The sequence below is a fragment of the Salvelinus sp. IW2-2015 genome, linkage group LG11 (assembly GCF_002910315.2).
Source record: "Salvelinus sp. IW2-2015 linkage group LG11, ASM291031v2, whole genome shotgun sequence".
In the NCBI taxonomy this organism is placed as follows: domain Eukaryota; kingdom Metazoa; phylum Chordata; class Actinopteri; order Salmoniformes; family Salmonidae; genus Salvelinus; species Salvelinus sp. IW2-2015.
Window position 1 is genome coordinate 949,512 of NC_036851.1, and position 16,325 is coordinate 965,836.

The 16,325-nt window shown below is 45.5% G+C and overlaps 1 protein-coding gene across 1 annotated transcript in view; it reads left to right on the forward strand.

Annotated features, from left to right (window-relative positions):
- fer1l4 (fer-1 like family member 4) overlaps positions 1-16,325 on the forward strand; it is a 109,002-nt gene that overhangs the window by 62,428 nt on the left and 30,249 nt on the right. Inside the window, exons 30-31 of the mRNA XM_023995786.2 lie at positions 365-536; positions 14,369-14,478. Coding sequence (XP_023851554.1) covers positions 365-536; positions 14,369-14,478 — 282 coding nt within the window. The remainder of the gene's footprint in view (positions 1-364; positions 537-14,368; positions 14,479-16,325) is intronic.

Consider the following 16,325-nt stretch of genomic DNA (forward strand, 5'->3'; position numbering starts at 1 on the left):
CCAAATTATACCGATCAATGACACTAATTGATCAATTAATCTCATAGACAAATGACAAACAGAACTGTGGCCCTCAAGGGACAATTTCTTTTTTTTACCTTTATTTAACTAGGTAAGTCAGTTAAGAACAAATTCTTATTGACAATGACGTCCAAACCCTAACCGAACGACGCTGGGCCAATTGTGCACCGCCCTATGGGACTCCCAATCCCGGCCGGTTGTGATACAGCCTGGAATCGAACCAGAGTCTGTAGTGACGCCTCTAGCACTGAGATGCAGTGACTTAGACCGCTGCGCCACTCGGGAGCCCCCAACTAGAGTTGTGCATCCCTGATCTCCAGTTTTTTGTTTTATCCCCCTATAGGACCTTCCAGAGCTGACGTACCTTCACCCTCCTCTCACCATCTTTGTGATGGAGCAGCGGGCGTTCGGCAGGCTGGTACTGGTGGGCACACACGTGGTCCAAAGTCTGATGCAATTTGCACCAAAAAACCTGGAGGAATGGGGAGACGATGAGGAGGAGCCTGAACTTTTGGGTACGAGCGACTAACATTTTAGTCCTATCTTTTACCCTAGGTCTTTTTTTGTTTACAGACTTAGGATATCAGGACTTAGGATAAGACTCAGATGCAGACACAGGAGGAGGATGGTTCAGTTCTCAGATCATTCATTATAACACAGGGAGCAGGCAAAGGGCAGGTCGAAGAGGCAGAGGTTCGTGACCAGATCAGAGTCCGACAGGTACTGGACGGCAAGCAGGCTCAGGGTCAGGGCAGGTTCCGACAGAACCGGAAAAGCTAGAAACAAAAAACTAGAGAGCAGGGAAAACAGGAAACACGCTGGGACGACCTGACATTACAAGACGTACTGGCAACAGACAAACAGAAAACGCAGGTATAAATACACAGGGGATGAATCAAAATCAAATTTTATTGGTCACATACATGGTTAGCGGATGTTATTGCGAGTGTAGCGAAATGCTTGTGCTTCTAGTTCCGACAGTGCAGCAATATCTAACAAGTAATGTCAAACAATTCCACAACAAATACCAAATACACACAAATCTAAGTAAAGGAATGGAATAAAATATACAGATGAGCAATGTCAGAGCGGCATAGGCTAAGATGCAATAGATAGTAAAGAATACAGTATATACAGTGCTTTGCAAAAGTATTCATCAAACTTGCCGTTTTTCCTATTTTGTTGCATTACAACATGTAATTTAAATATATTTTTATTTGGAATTCATGTAATGGACATACACAAAATAGTCCACATTGGTGAAGTGACATGAAAAAAAATTACTTGTTTAAAAAAATATAAGTGTTGCGTGCATATGTATTCATCCCTTTGCTATGAAGCCCCTAAATAAGATCTGGTGCAACCAAGTACCTTCAGAAGTCACATTATTAGTTAAATAAAGTCCACCTGTGTGCACTCTAAGTGTCACATGATCTCAGTATATTTACACCTGTTCTGAAAGGCCCCAGAGTCTGCAACACCACTAAGCAAGTGGCACCACCAAGCAAGCGGCACCATGAAGACCAAGGAGCTCTCCAAACAGGTCAAGGGACAAAGTTGAGGAGAATTACAGATCAGACTTGGGTTATAAAAAAATATCAGAAACTTTGAAAATCCCACAGAGCACCATTAAATCCATTATTAAAAAGTTGAAAGAATATGGCACCACAACAAACGCCCACCAAAACTCACGGAAGAGACCAAAGATAACTCTGAAGGAGCTGCAAAGCTCCACAGCGGAGATTGGAGTATCTGTCCATAGGACCACTTTAAGCTGTACACTCCACAGAGCTGGGCTTTACGGAAGAGTGGCCAGAAAAAAGCATGTGGGAGACTCCCCAAACATATGGAAGAAGGTACTCTGGTCAGATGAGACTAAAATTGAGTTTTTTTGGCAATCAAGGAAAACGCTATGTATGGTGCAAACCCAACACCTCTCATCACCCCGAGAATATCATCCTCACAGTGAAGCATGGTGTGGCAGCATCATGCTGTGGGATGTTTTTCATCGGCAGGGACTGGGAAAGTGTAAGAATTGAAGAAATGATGGATGCACTAAATATAGGGAAATTCCTGAAGGAAACCTGTTTCAGTCTTTCAGAGATTTGAGACTGGGACGGAAGTTCACCTTCCAGCAGGACAATGACCCTAGGCATACTGCTAAAGCACCACTAGAGTGGTTTAAGCGTAAACATTTTGTCACGAATCCCGCTTCCTGAGTCTGTTTTTGCCTGTGTTCTGTCTGGAGTGTTTTTCCGGTGTCCTGGAACGCACCCTGTCTGGTTGCCGGGCGACGTAGCTAGTTGGGAGATCTCTGATTACCCGCACCTGTATCCCATCAGCTATCTGCACACCTGGTCCTGATCATCACCCCCTCACTTCATAAGCTCTGACCTGACATCCATTCCTGCCGGATCGTTAGCCATGAACATCATTCACCCGGAACACTCATCCATCCCTACCTGGTCGTCGGTGACTTCAGTTACTTCCTTGGATCTGCTTACTCAATTCCATCAACTCACCTCCGCTGCCCGCTCCGCTACTTGGATTTTTCTATCACTACATTTAAACTTGTAAATAAATACTCACCTTCGTCTTACTCTCCTTGTCCTGGTCTGCTTCTGGGTTCTACTTTAGAGACCGTGACAGAACGATCCGGCCAAGGATGAACCCAGCGGACCTGGACTCCGTTTGCCATGCCATTACCCAGCAGGAGAAGATATTGGGACAACACAACACGGCGCTACAGGAGATAGCGTTTTCAGTCCGGAACTTCTCTGCTAGCTTGACGGAGTATCCAGGATCAGCTCAGTTTGCCGGTGGGTCATCCACCACCTGTTTCACCTCTCTCACCTGCCGCTTCTGGAGCGGTTTCCTTCCGTGAGCCCAAGGTTCCGACGCCTGATAAGTACGAAGGGGATTTGGGAAGATGCCGTTCATTTCTTATGCAGTGTTGTTTAGTTTTTGATCTGCAGCCCTACTCTTACGCCACAGAGAAGGCTAAGATAGCTTTTGTTATTGAACTGCTGCGTGGTAGAGCTCTGGAATGGCTTCAGCGTTTGGGAACGACAGGACACCTGCATGGCGTCATACCAGGAGTTCACGGCAGAGATGAGAAAGCTTTTTGACCATCCAGTCCGAGGTAAGGACGCAGCTAAACGTTTGTTCTCTCTTCGCCAGGAGCTCGCAGTGTGGCAGACTTTGTGATCGAATTCAGGACATTGGCTGTGGAGAGTGGTTGGAATGAGGAGTCACTACAAGCGGCTTTTTACCAGGGGTTGTCGGAGCATCAAGGACGAGCTGATCTCCTATCCAGAGCCTAGTGACCTAGACAGTTTGGTCACATTATCTATTCGGGTGGATAAAGAGTCCGAGAGAGAAGGAGGGAGAAGCAGTGGGGCCGTCCAATCAATCAAGCACTCGGTTACCATTCGGGTCAGGAAGTGGACCAGAACGTGTTGATCATTATTCCCCACACGGGATTAGTGGAGGTGTCTTGCCGCCAGATCCTGAACCCATGCAAGTGGGGCGACACGGGTTAACTAAGGAGGAGCGCCAACGTAGACGTGAGACCAACAGCTGCCTCTACTGTGGTAGCTCGGGACATTACATCTCCGCTTGTCCTCAGCGCCCGTTAAACTGCCCGGCTCGCTAGTTTTGGGAGGACTTTTAGCGAGCCAGTTTCAACCTCCCAAAGACCCTGTCAGACCCCGTTTTCCTGCGACCCTCATGAATAAGAATCAGAGTTTAGCGATGAACGCTTTTATCGATTCAGGTGCCGATGAGGCTTTATTGATGCCGACTTGGTGGAACAGCTGGGGCTTTCCAAGGAGCAATTGCCGGAAGCCATTGAAGCAACCACTCTGAACGGTAGTAGTCTGGCACGGATCACTATGAGGACTGAACCGGTTAAGATGTTTGTTGTCGGGGAATCATTCAGAGGTTATCTCTTTCTTCATTCTGCCTTCGCCCCATGTTCCTCTGGTTTTGGTTACCCTGGCTGAGAGAACACATCCCTCGTTTGATTGGGTGACGGGTAAGGTAACTAGTTGGAGCATTGAGTGTCATGCTAACTGCCTTAGGACTGCCTGTTCTCATGCTGTTCCCAGTCAGGTCAGTGAGTCTGCTCCTCCTGATTTGTCCCTGGTTCCAGAAACATATCACGATTTGGGTGAAGTATTCAGTAAGCAGAAGGCTCTGTCACTTCCTCCCACCGACCTTATGACTGTGCGATTAATCTGTTCCCTGGAGCTGCCTTTCAAGGACGGTTATACAGTATCTTTCGACCTGAGCGTGAAGCCTTGGAGACCTACATCAAGGAGTCTCTAGCTGCAGGTCTCATTCGCCCCTCGTCATCACCCCTGGGAGCAGGATTCTTTTTTGTGAGCAAGAAGGATGGCTCTCTTCGACCGTGTATTGATTATCGGGGGTTGAATGATATTACGGTCAAAAACAAGTATCCCCTGCCCTTGTGAGCTCTGCTTTCGACTCTTTACAGGGTGCTACGTGTTTAAACGAAGCTTGACCTACGCAATGCTTATCATTTGGTTCGGATCAGAGAGGGGGACGAGTGGTTGACTGGGTTCAATACACCTATGGGACATTTCGAGTACCAGGTGATGCCGTTTGGACTGACCAACGCTCCTGCTGTGTTCCAAAGTATGGTGAATGACGTGCTGAGAGATATGATTGGTATTTTTGTGTTCGTTTACCTGGATGATATCCTCATCTTCTCGAGGGAGCTTTCTAGCCACGTCCAGCATGTCAAGCAGGTCCTGCAGCGGTTATTGGAGAACCGCCTGTTCGTGAAGGCTGAAAAGTGTGATTTTCACGCACACACTACGTCCTTCCTAGGGTACATCATCTCCAGGGGAGAGATCAAGATGGACCAAGAGAAGGTTCGGGCGGTTCGGGACTGGGCCCAGCCCGGTACGAGATTGCAGCTCCAGAGATTCCTGGGGTTTGCGAACTTCTATCTGAGGTTTATCCGTGATTACAGCCGGGTGGCCGCCCCTTTAACTGCCCTGACGTCTTGCACCAGAAATTTCTGTTGGACTCCTGAGGCAGACCGAGCATTTCTGGACTTGAAGAGCCGATTCACCAACGCCCCGATTCTCTCTCAACCTGACACTTCCCGTCAGTTTGTTGTTGAGGTGGACGCGTCTGATGTGGGGGTGGGCGCCATCCTGTCCCAGCGTAGCTCCACTGACGGTAAACTCCATCCCTGCGCCTTCTACTCTTGTCGTCTTTCACCAGCWGAGAGAAACTACGATGTGGGTAACCGGGAGCTTCTCGCTGTGAAGCTTGCCTTGGAGGAGTGGCGYCACTGGTTGGAGGGAGCGGAGCAACCGTTTGTGGTCTGGACTGACCACAAGAATCTGGCTTACGTGCAATCAGCTAAACGTCTCAACTCCCGTCAGGCCAGGTGGGCTTTGTTTTTTGGACGCTTCAATTTTTCCCTGACGTTCCGACCTGGGTCGAAGAACGGCAAGGCGGACGCCTTGTCCCGGATGTTCTCCAAGACGGAGGAGAGTGGGGCCAAGACTGAGACGATTCTTCCCCAGAACTTTGTCGTGGGAGCCGTTACATGGAGGATTGAGGAGGATGTGATGGCGGCCCATCGGACGCAGCCCGGCCCCGGTAACGGTCCACCCGGTCGGTTGTTCGTGCCTGAGTCGGTCCGTTCTGCTGTCCTTCAGTGGTCCCACGCCAGCAAGATAGCTTGTCACCCTGACGTTGCCCGGACTATGGCGCTACTGCGCAGACGATTTTGGTGGCCTGCCATGGGAGAAGATACCCGGAGGTTTGTTGCCGCTTGTCCTGTTTGTGCGCAGAATAAGAGTACCAATCGGCCCAGCTCTGGGCTTCTTCACCCCCTACCTATTCCCCGGCGACCTTGGCCCTGGACTTTGTCACGGGGTTGCCCTCTTCTGTTGGGAACACGGTCATTCTGACCATTGTGGACAGATTCAGCAAGTTTGCTCACTTTGTCCCCATCTCCAAGCTTCCATCTGCCACTGAGACGTCCGAGATCCTTGTTAGGGAGGTTTTCAGGGTCCACGGGTTGCCCAGTGACATTGTTTCTGACCGTGGTCCTCAGTTTACCTCTGCTGTCTGGAGATCCTTCTGTTTGGCCATTGGAGCTACAGTCAGTCTCACCTCTGGATTTCACCCCCAATCTAATGGTCAGGCGGAGAGAGCCAACCAGAAGATGGAGTCCACGCTGCGCTGCCTTGTCTCCTCTGATCCCACCTCTTGGTCCTCTCATTTATCCTGGGTCGAGTATGCCCATAATACTCTCCCTTCATCTGCCACTGGGATGTCTCCCTTCCAGTGCCTGTACGGTTACCAACCTCCCTTGTTTCCTTCTCAGGAGAGGGATCTCTCGGTTCCCTCTGTCCAGGCCCACATTCGTCGTTGCCACCGGACCTGGCATCGGGCCAGGAAGGCCCTCCTTAGAGTTTCTGACCGGTATCAGATCCAGGCGAATCGTCGCCGTATTCCTGCCCCCGCTTATACCGTCGGAGATAAGGTTTGGTTGGCTACACGGGATCTTCAACGCTTAGAGTACACCCCACCTTTCATGTCTCCTGCCTCAAGCCGGTTCTCCTCAGTCCTCTGTTGCCCCCTCCTCCTCGTCCTCTTCCTCCTCGGATGATCGGAGGTGGTCCTGCCTACACGGTGCGCCGGATCATGGACTCCAGACGGCGGGGTCGAGGGTTCCAGTATCTCGTGGATTGGGAAGGATATGGCCCAGAGGAGAGGAGTTGGATTCCTCGGCGTCAGATCCTTGATGCTGACCTGCTTCGTGACTTCTACCGCCTCCACCCTGGCGCTCCGGGTWGTCCGCCCGGTGGCGTTCGTCGGAGGGGGGGTACTGTCACGAATCCCGCTTCCTGAGTCTGTTTTTGCCTGTGTTCTGTCCTGGAGTGTTTTTCCGGTGTCCTGGAACGCACCCTGTCTGGTTGCCGGGCGACGTAGCTAGTTGGGAGATCTCTGATTACCCGCACCTGTATCCCATCAGCTATCTGCACACCTGGTCCTGATCATCACCCCTCCACTTCATAAGCTCTGACCTGACATCCATTCCCTGCCGGATCGTTAGCCATGAACATCATTCACCCGGAACACTCATCCCATCCCTACCTGGTCGTCGGTGACTTCAGTTACTTCCTTGGATCTGCTTACTCAATTCCATCAAGCCAAGCTTATAGAGACATACCCCTAGAGACTTGCAGCTGTAATTGCTGTTAAAGGTGGCTCTACAAAGTATTGCACGCTCAAGTTTTCAGTTTTTGTGTGTTATTTCTTGTTTGTTTCACAATCAAAAATACTTATTCAATCAAAATATTCAACAATATCAAAAGCTTTTGACAGGCCCACAAACAAAGCAGCACTTTTATTTTAGTGTCTTAAAGCACTGACAAGATCATTAATAACTAAAGTGATAATAGTGCTATGCCCAGGCCAAAACCCTGATTGGTTTACATTTAACAAGTTAATAAGTTAATAAACAGATTACTGACCATCTCGAATCCCAYCGTACCTTCTCCGCTGTGCAATCCGGTTCCCGAGCCGGTCACGGGTGCACCTCAGCCACGCTCAAGGTACTAAACGATATCATAACCGTCATTGATAAAAGACAGTACTGTGCAGCCGTCTTCATCGACCTGGCCAAGGCTTTCGACTCTGTCAATCACCATATTCTTATCGGCAGACTCAGTAGCCTCGGTTTTTCTGATGACTGCCTTGTTAAACCCTTTACAATGAAGAGCTGTGAAGTTTTTCAGATTTTTACTAATTATTCTGAAAGACAGGGTCCTGGAAAAGGGACACTTCTTTTTTTGCTGAGTTTAGTGAACTCCTCGTACACAAAGGCTAGCCGAGGGAGGATGGTAAGACCCCTATAACCATTATGAATAAATTTTTTCCCAGACAAAGCCTTAAAGTAGAACTGACAGCATTTTTGCAGTATAAAACCCCTAAAATCTGTTCATATACACCCCCAAGAAGAATATGACACTTTTTGATCATTTTCTGACAAGCGAGCACTTAGATATGTTAATTTTCACGTTTTCAGAAATTCTTAGAATGTTTGGGTTTTACATATAGTAATGCATTTGTGAAAATTCTATCGCAGTATGAAGTGGGAAAGCGGCCGTGAATTTTGGACAATTAATAGACACTGCAGTAAATAAAACCTAATAAAAACATCTGTCTCATCCATTACCGGAGTCTATGCAGACCAGTGCACCATAGCCAACCAGAACTAAAGTAGGCTTTTTTGCAAGCAAGCCATTTGCCACACAGGCCTGCCATCATTCACTTTGAACTTGACTGTGTTTACAGACAGTTGCGTGACTTTAGATAATTCGAACGCATTCGCCAAAAGCCACAATACCACGGGAGTCCTCTTACATTTGGGAACTTTAAAGTCCTACTGACCATACAACCATAAAAATGTATTTCCCTGTATGCACATCAACAAGATCAACAACTAATGCTAGCCAGAGTAAGATGAGTTAAAATCTAACGAATGAACATTAGATAAAACCTCTCAAACTTTTCCAGCTAGTTGGCTGTCAAAATTGCACTGATAAACAATGGGGAATTGTAGCCTACTCATCCTTCTGCAGCTTGCATGCAACCAAGCAGCCAAGCTAACTGACCAGCTAGTTACTTCCAGACACAAATGAGAGAACACCTCACTCTGACCATTTTACTCACCCTAGCAGAGCTGGTTAGCTAGGCTGTTTACATTTAATAATGTTCATTTAGCAGATGCTCATATTCAGAGCATACATTTTCGTACTATCTCGTACGGGTCCCCAATGGGAATTGAACCCATAACCCTGGTGTTGCAAGTGGCATGCTCTACCAACTGTTATCAATAACTGTTATTGAGTGTTCATTACTTTTTTTGCCTGTGTTTACTGACACGTTCATATTCAGCGACTGTTGCGTGTTCGTAAATGTATAAGTTATTGCTCTGGCACACTCAGACGAGAGTGCTCTGAAATCCGAGTAGATAGCCAGAGTGAATTTGTGAATGCAAGAAATATGCTATCTGGATAAGTCATTCAAGTTCTTGCTAGCTAACCAATTTACATCTGCATCTCTAGCTGTGTATAGCCACCGAAAAACAATGAGGGGAAAAAGTCAGTAACTCAGCCACTCCTCCAATGACATGACATGATACTCCTAGCAGCTAGATAGCTAGCTAATGTTAGGCTCCCTGTTTTTAGCTTGCTACATAAATAGATACGCTAGCTGATTAGCTACATTATGACTGACTTGTGAACATTGCCCTTGCTATTTTGATTGTATTGACATTCTCAGCCTTATTTACTGGACATTTGTCTGTTTTTGTCCAAAATATTGAGTGTTTGAAACTGAAACAAATGTACCAGGCCAGCTATGATTTACAACCTGATAGCAATATTTTTTGGAATACCAAGAAATGTATTGGTGAATTATATTAATCATGCATTGAACTGTATTCATCTATTCTGCCGACAATGCCTTAGTGTACGTCATGGAATGTTACGTCAGATACAACCTATTTTTAAAACTCTTATTTATTTATTTATTTTTATTTTTTTATTTAACCTTTATTTAACCAGATAGGCTAGTTGAGAACAAGTTCTCATTTACAACTGCGACCTGGCCAAGATAAAGCATAGCAGTGTGAACAGACAACAACACAGAGTTACACATGGAGTAAACAATAAACAAGTCAATAACACAGTAGGAAAAAACAAAATGAGTCTATATACATTGTGTGCAAAAGGCATGAGGTAGGCAATAAATAGGCCATAGGAGCGAATAATTACAATTTAGCAGATTAACAATGGAGTGATAAATCATCAGATGATCATAAGCAAGTAGAGATACTGGTGTGCAAAAGAGCAGAAAAGTAAATAAATAAAAACAGTAAGGGGATGAGGTAGGTAAATTGGGTGGGCTGTTTACAGATGGACTATGTACAGCTGCAGCGATCGGTTAGCTGCTCAGATAGCAGATGTTTAAAGTTGGTGAGGGAAATAAAAGTCTCCAACTTCAGCGATTTTTGAAATTCGTTCCAGTCACAGGCAGCAGAGAACTGGAAGGAAAGGCGGCCAAATGAGGTGTTGGCTTTTGGGATGATCAGTGAGATATACCTGCTGGAGCTCGTGCTACGGGTGGGTGTTGATATCGTGACCAGTGAACTGAGATAAGGCGGAGCTTTACCTAGCATGGACTTATAGATGACCTGGAGCCAGTGGGTCTGGCGACGAATATGTAGCGAGGGCCAGCCGACTAGAGCATACAGGTCGCAGTGGTGGGTGGTATAAGGTGTTTTAGTAACAAAACGGATGGCACTATGATAAATTGCATCTAGTTTGCTGAGTAGAGTATTGGAAGCTATTTTGTAGATGACATCGCCGAAGTCGAGGATCGGTAGGATAGTCAGTTTTACTAGGGTGAGTTTGGCGGCGTGAGTGAAGGAGGCTTTGTTGTGAAATAGAAAGCCGATTCTTGATTTGATTTTGGATTGGAGATGTTTAATATGAGTCTGGAAGGAGAGTTTACAGTCTAGCCAGACACCTAGGTATTTATAGATGTCCACATATTCTAGGTCGGAACCGTCCAGGGTGGTGATGCTAGTCGGACGGGCGGTGCAGGCAGCGAACGGTTGAAAAGTATGAAAGGCATGAAAAGCATTATGAAATTTGGATTTGATATTTTGATATTTTTTATATTTTTTGACTGATATTATGATTGTCTCTGTTTCATATCTGCAAAGTAGTTAAAACGCTGTCAGCTCCACTTTAAAGATAGTGACTATATAATTTTTGGGCAAGGGAAATGGATTTCAGTAAAGAGAGAAATTATTTTTGAATGAGAATGGCCGCTTAACCGTTCTCAACTAACATCAAGGCGGTGACCCGTTCCTGTAGGTTCATGCTCTACAACATTCGCAGAGTACGACCCTGCCTCACACAGGAAGCGGCGCAGGTCCTAATCCAGGCACTTGTCATCTCCCGTCTGGATTACTGCAACTCGCTGTTGGCTGGGCTCCCTGCCTGTGCCATTAAACCCCTACAACTCATCCAGAATGCCGCAGCCCGTCTGGTGTTCAACCTTCCCAAGTTCTCTCACGTCACCCCGCTCCTCCGCTCTCTCCACTGGCTTCCAGTTGAAGCTCGCATCCGCTACAAGACCATGGTGCTTGCCTACGGAGCTGTGAGGGGAACGGCACTCCGTCCCTTCAGGCTCTGATCAGGCCCTACACCAAACAAGGGCACTGCGTTCATCCACCTCTGGCCTGCTCGCCTCCCTACCTCTGAGGAAGTACAGTTCCGCTCAGCCCAGTCAAAACTGTTCGCTGCTCTGGCACCCCAATGGTGGAACAAACCTCCCTCACGACGCCAGGTCAGCGGAGTCAATCACCACCTTCCCGAGACACCTGAAACCCCACCTCTTTTAAGGAATACCTAGGATAGGATAAAGTAATCTTTCTAACCCCCCCCCCCTTAAGGTTAGATGCATATTGGTAAAGTGGTTGTTCCACTGGATATCATAAGGTGAATGCACCAATTTGTAAGTCGCTCTGGATAAGAGCGTCTGCTAAATGACTTAAATGTAAAATGTAAATGTAACCACCTATGCTAGCTGTTAGTCTGTTAGCTCTGAACACATGAATATCCTCAATATTAATATCAGAATCCAGAATGTCCACAGATATCCAAGTTTCAGTCAATACCAGAATGTCCGGATTTTTCTGCATAGCCCAGATCTTGATGTAATCCAGTTCAGGAAGTAAGCTCCTAACGTTCAGATGCATCAACCCATGTTCTTTATGATTTTTAAAGTCACATGGAGTCTCCAACTCAATTAAGGTTGATATTGATAAAGTTGGTATGGCTATAAGGTTGCATGCAACTGTACCATTTGGTTTATTCCTATTTGTAATAGAGGAGAGAGGAGACATTGAAATTACTTTTCCAAGATTGGCACCAATGGGGCCTGAGGCCGCAGCCAATGTCAGTATGAGGAACTCTGATTAACCAATGACGAAATGTTTAACACTGACTTACAGTACCAGTCAAATGCTTGGACACACCTACTCATTCCAGGGGTTTCCTTTATTTTCTGTGTTGTAGAATAATAGTGAAGACATCAAAGATAGGAAATAACACATATGGAATCATGTAGTAACCAAAAAAGTGTTAAACGAATCCAAATATATTTTATATTTGAGATTCTTCAAAGTAGCCACCCTTGCCTTGATGACAACTTTGCACACTCTTGGCATTCTCTCAACCAGTTTCATGAGGTGGTAACCTGGAATGCAATTCACTTGACAGGTGTGCCTTGTTAATTTGTTAATTTGTGGAATTTCTTTCCTTCTTAATGCGTTTGAGCCCATCAGTTGTATTGTGTCAACGTTGGGGTGGTATACAGTAGTAGATAGCCCTATTTGGTAAAAGACCAAGTCCATATTATGGAATTAACAGATCAAATAAGCAAGGAGAAACGACATGTCCATAATTACTTTAAGACACGAAGGTCAGTCAATACGAAAAAAACGTTGAAAGTCTCTTCAAGTGCAGTCGCAAAAACTATCAAGTGCTATGATGATACTGGCTCTTATGAGGACCTCCACAGGAATGGAAGACCCAGAGTTACCTCTGCTGCAGAGGATACGTTCATTAGAGTTACCAGCCTCAGAAATTGCAGCCCAAAGAAATGCTTCACAGAGTTCAAGTAAAAGACACATCTCAACATCAACTGTTCAGAGGAGACTACATGAATCCGGCCTTCATTGTTGAATTGCTGCAATGAAACCACTACTAAAGGACACCAATAAGAAGAAAGGGTTTGCTAGGGCCAAGAAACACGAGCAATGGACATTAGACCCCAGGAAATCTGTCCTTTGGTCTGATGAGTCCAAATTTGAGATTTTTAGTTCCAACCGCCGTGTCTTTGTAAGATGCAGAGTACGTGAACGGATGATCTCCGCATGTGTGGTTCCCACTGTGAAGCATGGAAGAGGAGGCGTAATGGTGTGGGGGGTGCTTTGCTGGTGACACTGTCTGTGATTTATTTAGAATTCAAGGCACACTTAACCAGCATGGCTACCACAGTATTCTGCAGTGATACACCATCCCATCTGGTTTGTGCTTAGTGGGACTATCATTTGTTTTTCAACAGGACAATGACCCAACACACACCTCCAGGCTGTGTAAGGGCTATTTGACCAAGAAGGAGAGTGATGGAGTTCTGCATCAGATGACCTCACCTCCACAAACCCATTTGTGATGGTTTGGGATGAGTTGGACTGCAGAGTAAAGGAAAAGCAGCCAACAAGTGCTCAGCATATGTGGGAACTCTTTCAAGACTGTTGGAAAAGCATTCCAGGTGAAGCTGGTTGAGAGAATACCAAGCGTGTGCAAAGCTGTCATCAAAGCAAAGGGTGCCTACTTTGAAGAATCTAAAATATAGTTTGATTTGTTTAACACTTTTTTGGTTACTACATGATTCCATATGTGTCATTTCATTGTGTAGAAAACTGTCATGGTCAAAACATATTGATACAACAGTAGCTAAGATGGGGAGATGTCTGTCCATAATAAAGCGCTACTCTATCTTCTTAATAGCACTATCAACAAGGCAGGTCCTACAGGCTCTAGTTTTGTCGCATCTGGACTACTGTTCAGCTGTGTGGCCAGGTGCCAGAAAGAGGGACTTAGCAAAATTGCAATTGGCTCAGAACAGGGCAGCACTACTGGTCCTTGGATGTACACAGGCAGCAAACATGAATAATATGCATGTCAATTCTCCTGGCTCAAAGTAGAGGAGATATTGACTTCATCACTACTTGTATTTGTGAGAGTTATTGACATGTTGAAAGCACCGAGCTCTGTTAAAACGACTAGCACAGTACTACATAGAGCCATGACTACATGGAACTCTATTCCACATCAGGTAACTGATGCAAGCAGCAGAATCAGATTTTTAAAAAACAGATAAAAATAGACCTCATGGAACAGGGGGGACTGTGAATCAACACAAACATAGACACTGACACATGCATACACACACATGATAACATACTTACTATACACACAAGTACACATGGATTTTGTGTTGTAGATATGTGGTAGTGGAGTAGGGGCCCGAGGGCACACACTTAGTGTGTTGTGAATTCTGTAATGAATGTATTTTAATGTTTTTAAAATAGCATAACTGCCTTCATTTTTGCCAGACCCCAGGAAGAGTAGTTGCTGCCTTGACAGCAGCTAATGGGGATCCATAATAAATACACATAATCAGTCCCATGTCCTCTCTTTATTGCCTTCAGAAAATAACCCCCTCGTGAAGACATCCCTTCTCAGTACAGTGAAGCAAATGGACCTGAGTGGCCTTCCGATCAAAACCTCCAAGATTCCCATCAACCCCCTAAACTTCACTGTGAGTAGTTGTACCTTAGCCCATCGCATCTGTCTGCTCAACTGAGCCTTCTGCAGCTCCTCTCTTTACCGATCAATCAACCCACCTACAAATGCTTTTTCCCTCCTCCATAAAGACTAAAAAGGACAAAGGTTGCCATTTATGCTAAAGCCCTGTTTATACCTGGTGCTAACATGCATCCTTTGTCCTGATCCTGTCCACATTCTGATTGTGCCCAAATGTGTGCCTGAGCTAGCCAGACGTTGTGCAGTGGGGTTCGCTGTAATACTGGTGCCAGTCGTTTATCTCAGAGGTCACTGATTACTGTTGGACTAAATGCACATCATGCTCACAGCAGGTGTCCTGTTGATTCCCCACTGAGGAGCAGTCAATCCGTTTCACACTCTCTCGCCCTGCACCTCGGCTGGGTATCTGTGCTCGGTGTACTGTCAATGCTTGTTTGTTTACTGGCGCTTTGGTAGTCCCACCATGACGCTGGCACGTTTTGGACTTCTAACCCCTTTTTAACATTGTGTGTTTGAGCTACAGACTATCTATTTCTTCTGCATCCATTGATTTCATTAGTATGTGTGATTATAGCAGGGGCTGAGCTAGAGCGGTGTTTGTGAGAGAAGGGCGGATCCCGAAAACAGTTATTGTTCTCACTAAAACATCTGTAAATTCATAACGGTTTAAGCTACAAACAATCATGACCCATCTATGAAAAGCTGAGACTCATGAACGCTCAATAGTTTTCAGTGGTGGCAAAAATACCCAATTGTCATACTTGAGTAAAAGTATAGATACCTTAGTAGAAAATGACTTAAGTGAAAGTCCTCCAGTAAAATACTACTTGAGTAAAAGTCTAAAAGTATTTGATTTTAAATATACTTAAGGAACAAAAGTAAAAGTATAAATAATTTCACAACCCTTATATTAAGCAAACAAGATGGCAAGATTTGCTTTATAAATGTTATATATATATATATATATATATATACAGTGGGGAGAACAAGTATTTGATACACTGCCGATTTTGCAGGTTTTCCTACTTACAAAGCATGTAGAGGTCTGTAGAGGTCTGAGACGGAATCTAAAACAAAAATCCAGAAAATCACATTGTATGATTTTAAAATAATTAATTTGCATTTTATTGCATGACATAAGTATTTGATCACCGTACCAACCAGTAAGAATTCCGGCTCTCACAGACCTGTTAGTTTTTCTTTAAGAAGCCCTCCTGTTCTCACTCATTACCTGTATTAACTGCACCTGTTTGAACTCGTTACCTGTATAAAAGACACCTGTCCACACACTCAATCAAACAGATTCCAACCTCTCCACAATGGCCAAGACCAGAGAGCTGTGTAAGGACATCAGGGATAAAATTGTAGACCTGCACAAGGCTGGGATGGGCTACAGGACATAGGCAAGCAGCTTGGTGAGAAGGAAAACAACTGTTGGCGCATTATTAGAAAATGGAAGAAGTTCAAGATGACGGTCAATCATCCTCGGTCTGGGGCTCCATGCAAGATTTCACCTCGTGGGGCATCAATGATCATGAGGAAGGTGAGGGATCAGCCCAGAACTACACGGCAGGACTGGTCAATGACCTGAAGAGAGCTGGGACCACAGTCTCAAAGAAAACCATTAGTAACACACTACGCCGTCATGGATTAAAATCCTGCAGCGCACGCAAGGTCCCCCTGCTTAAGCCAGTGCATGTCCAGGCCTGTCTGAAGTTTGCCAATGACCATCTGGATGATCCAGAGGAGGAATGGGAGAAGGTCATGTGGTCTGATGAGACAAAAATAGAGCTTTTTGGTCTAACTCCACTCGCCGTGTTTGGAGGAAGAAGAAGTATGAGT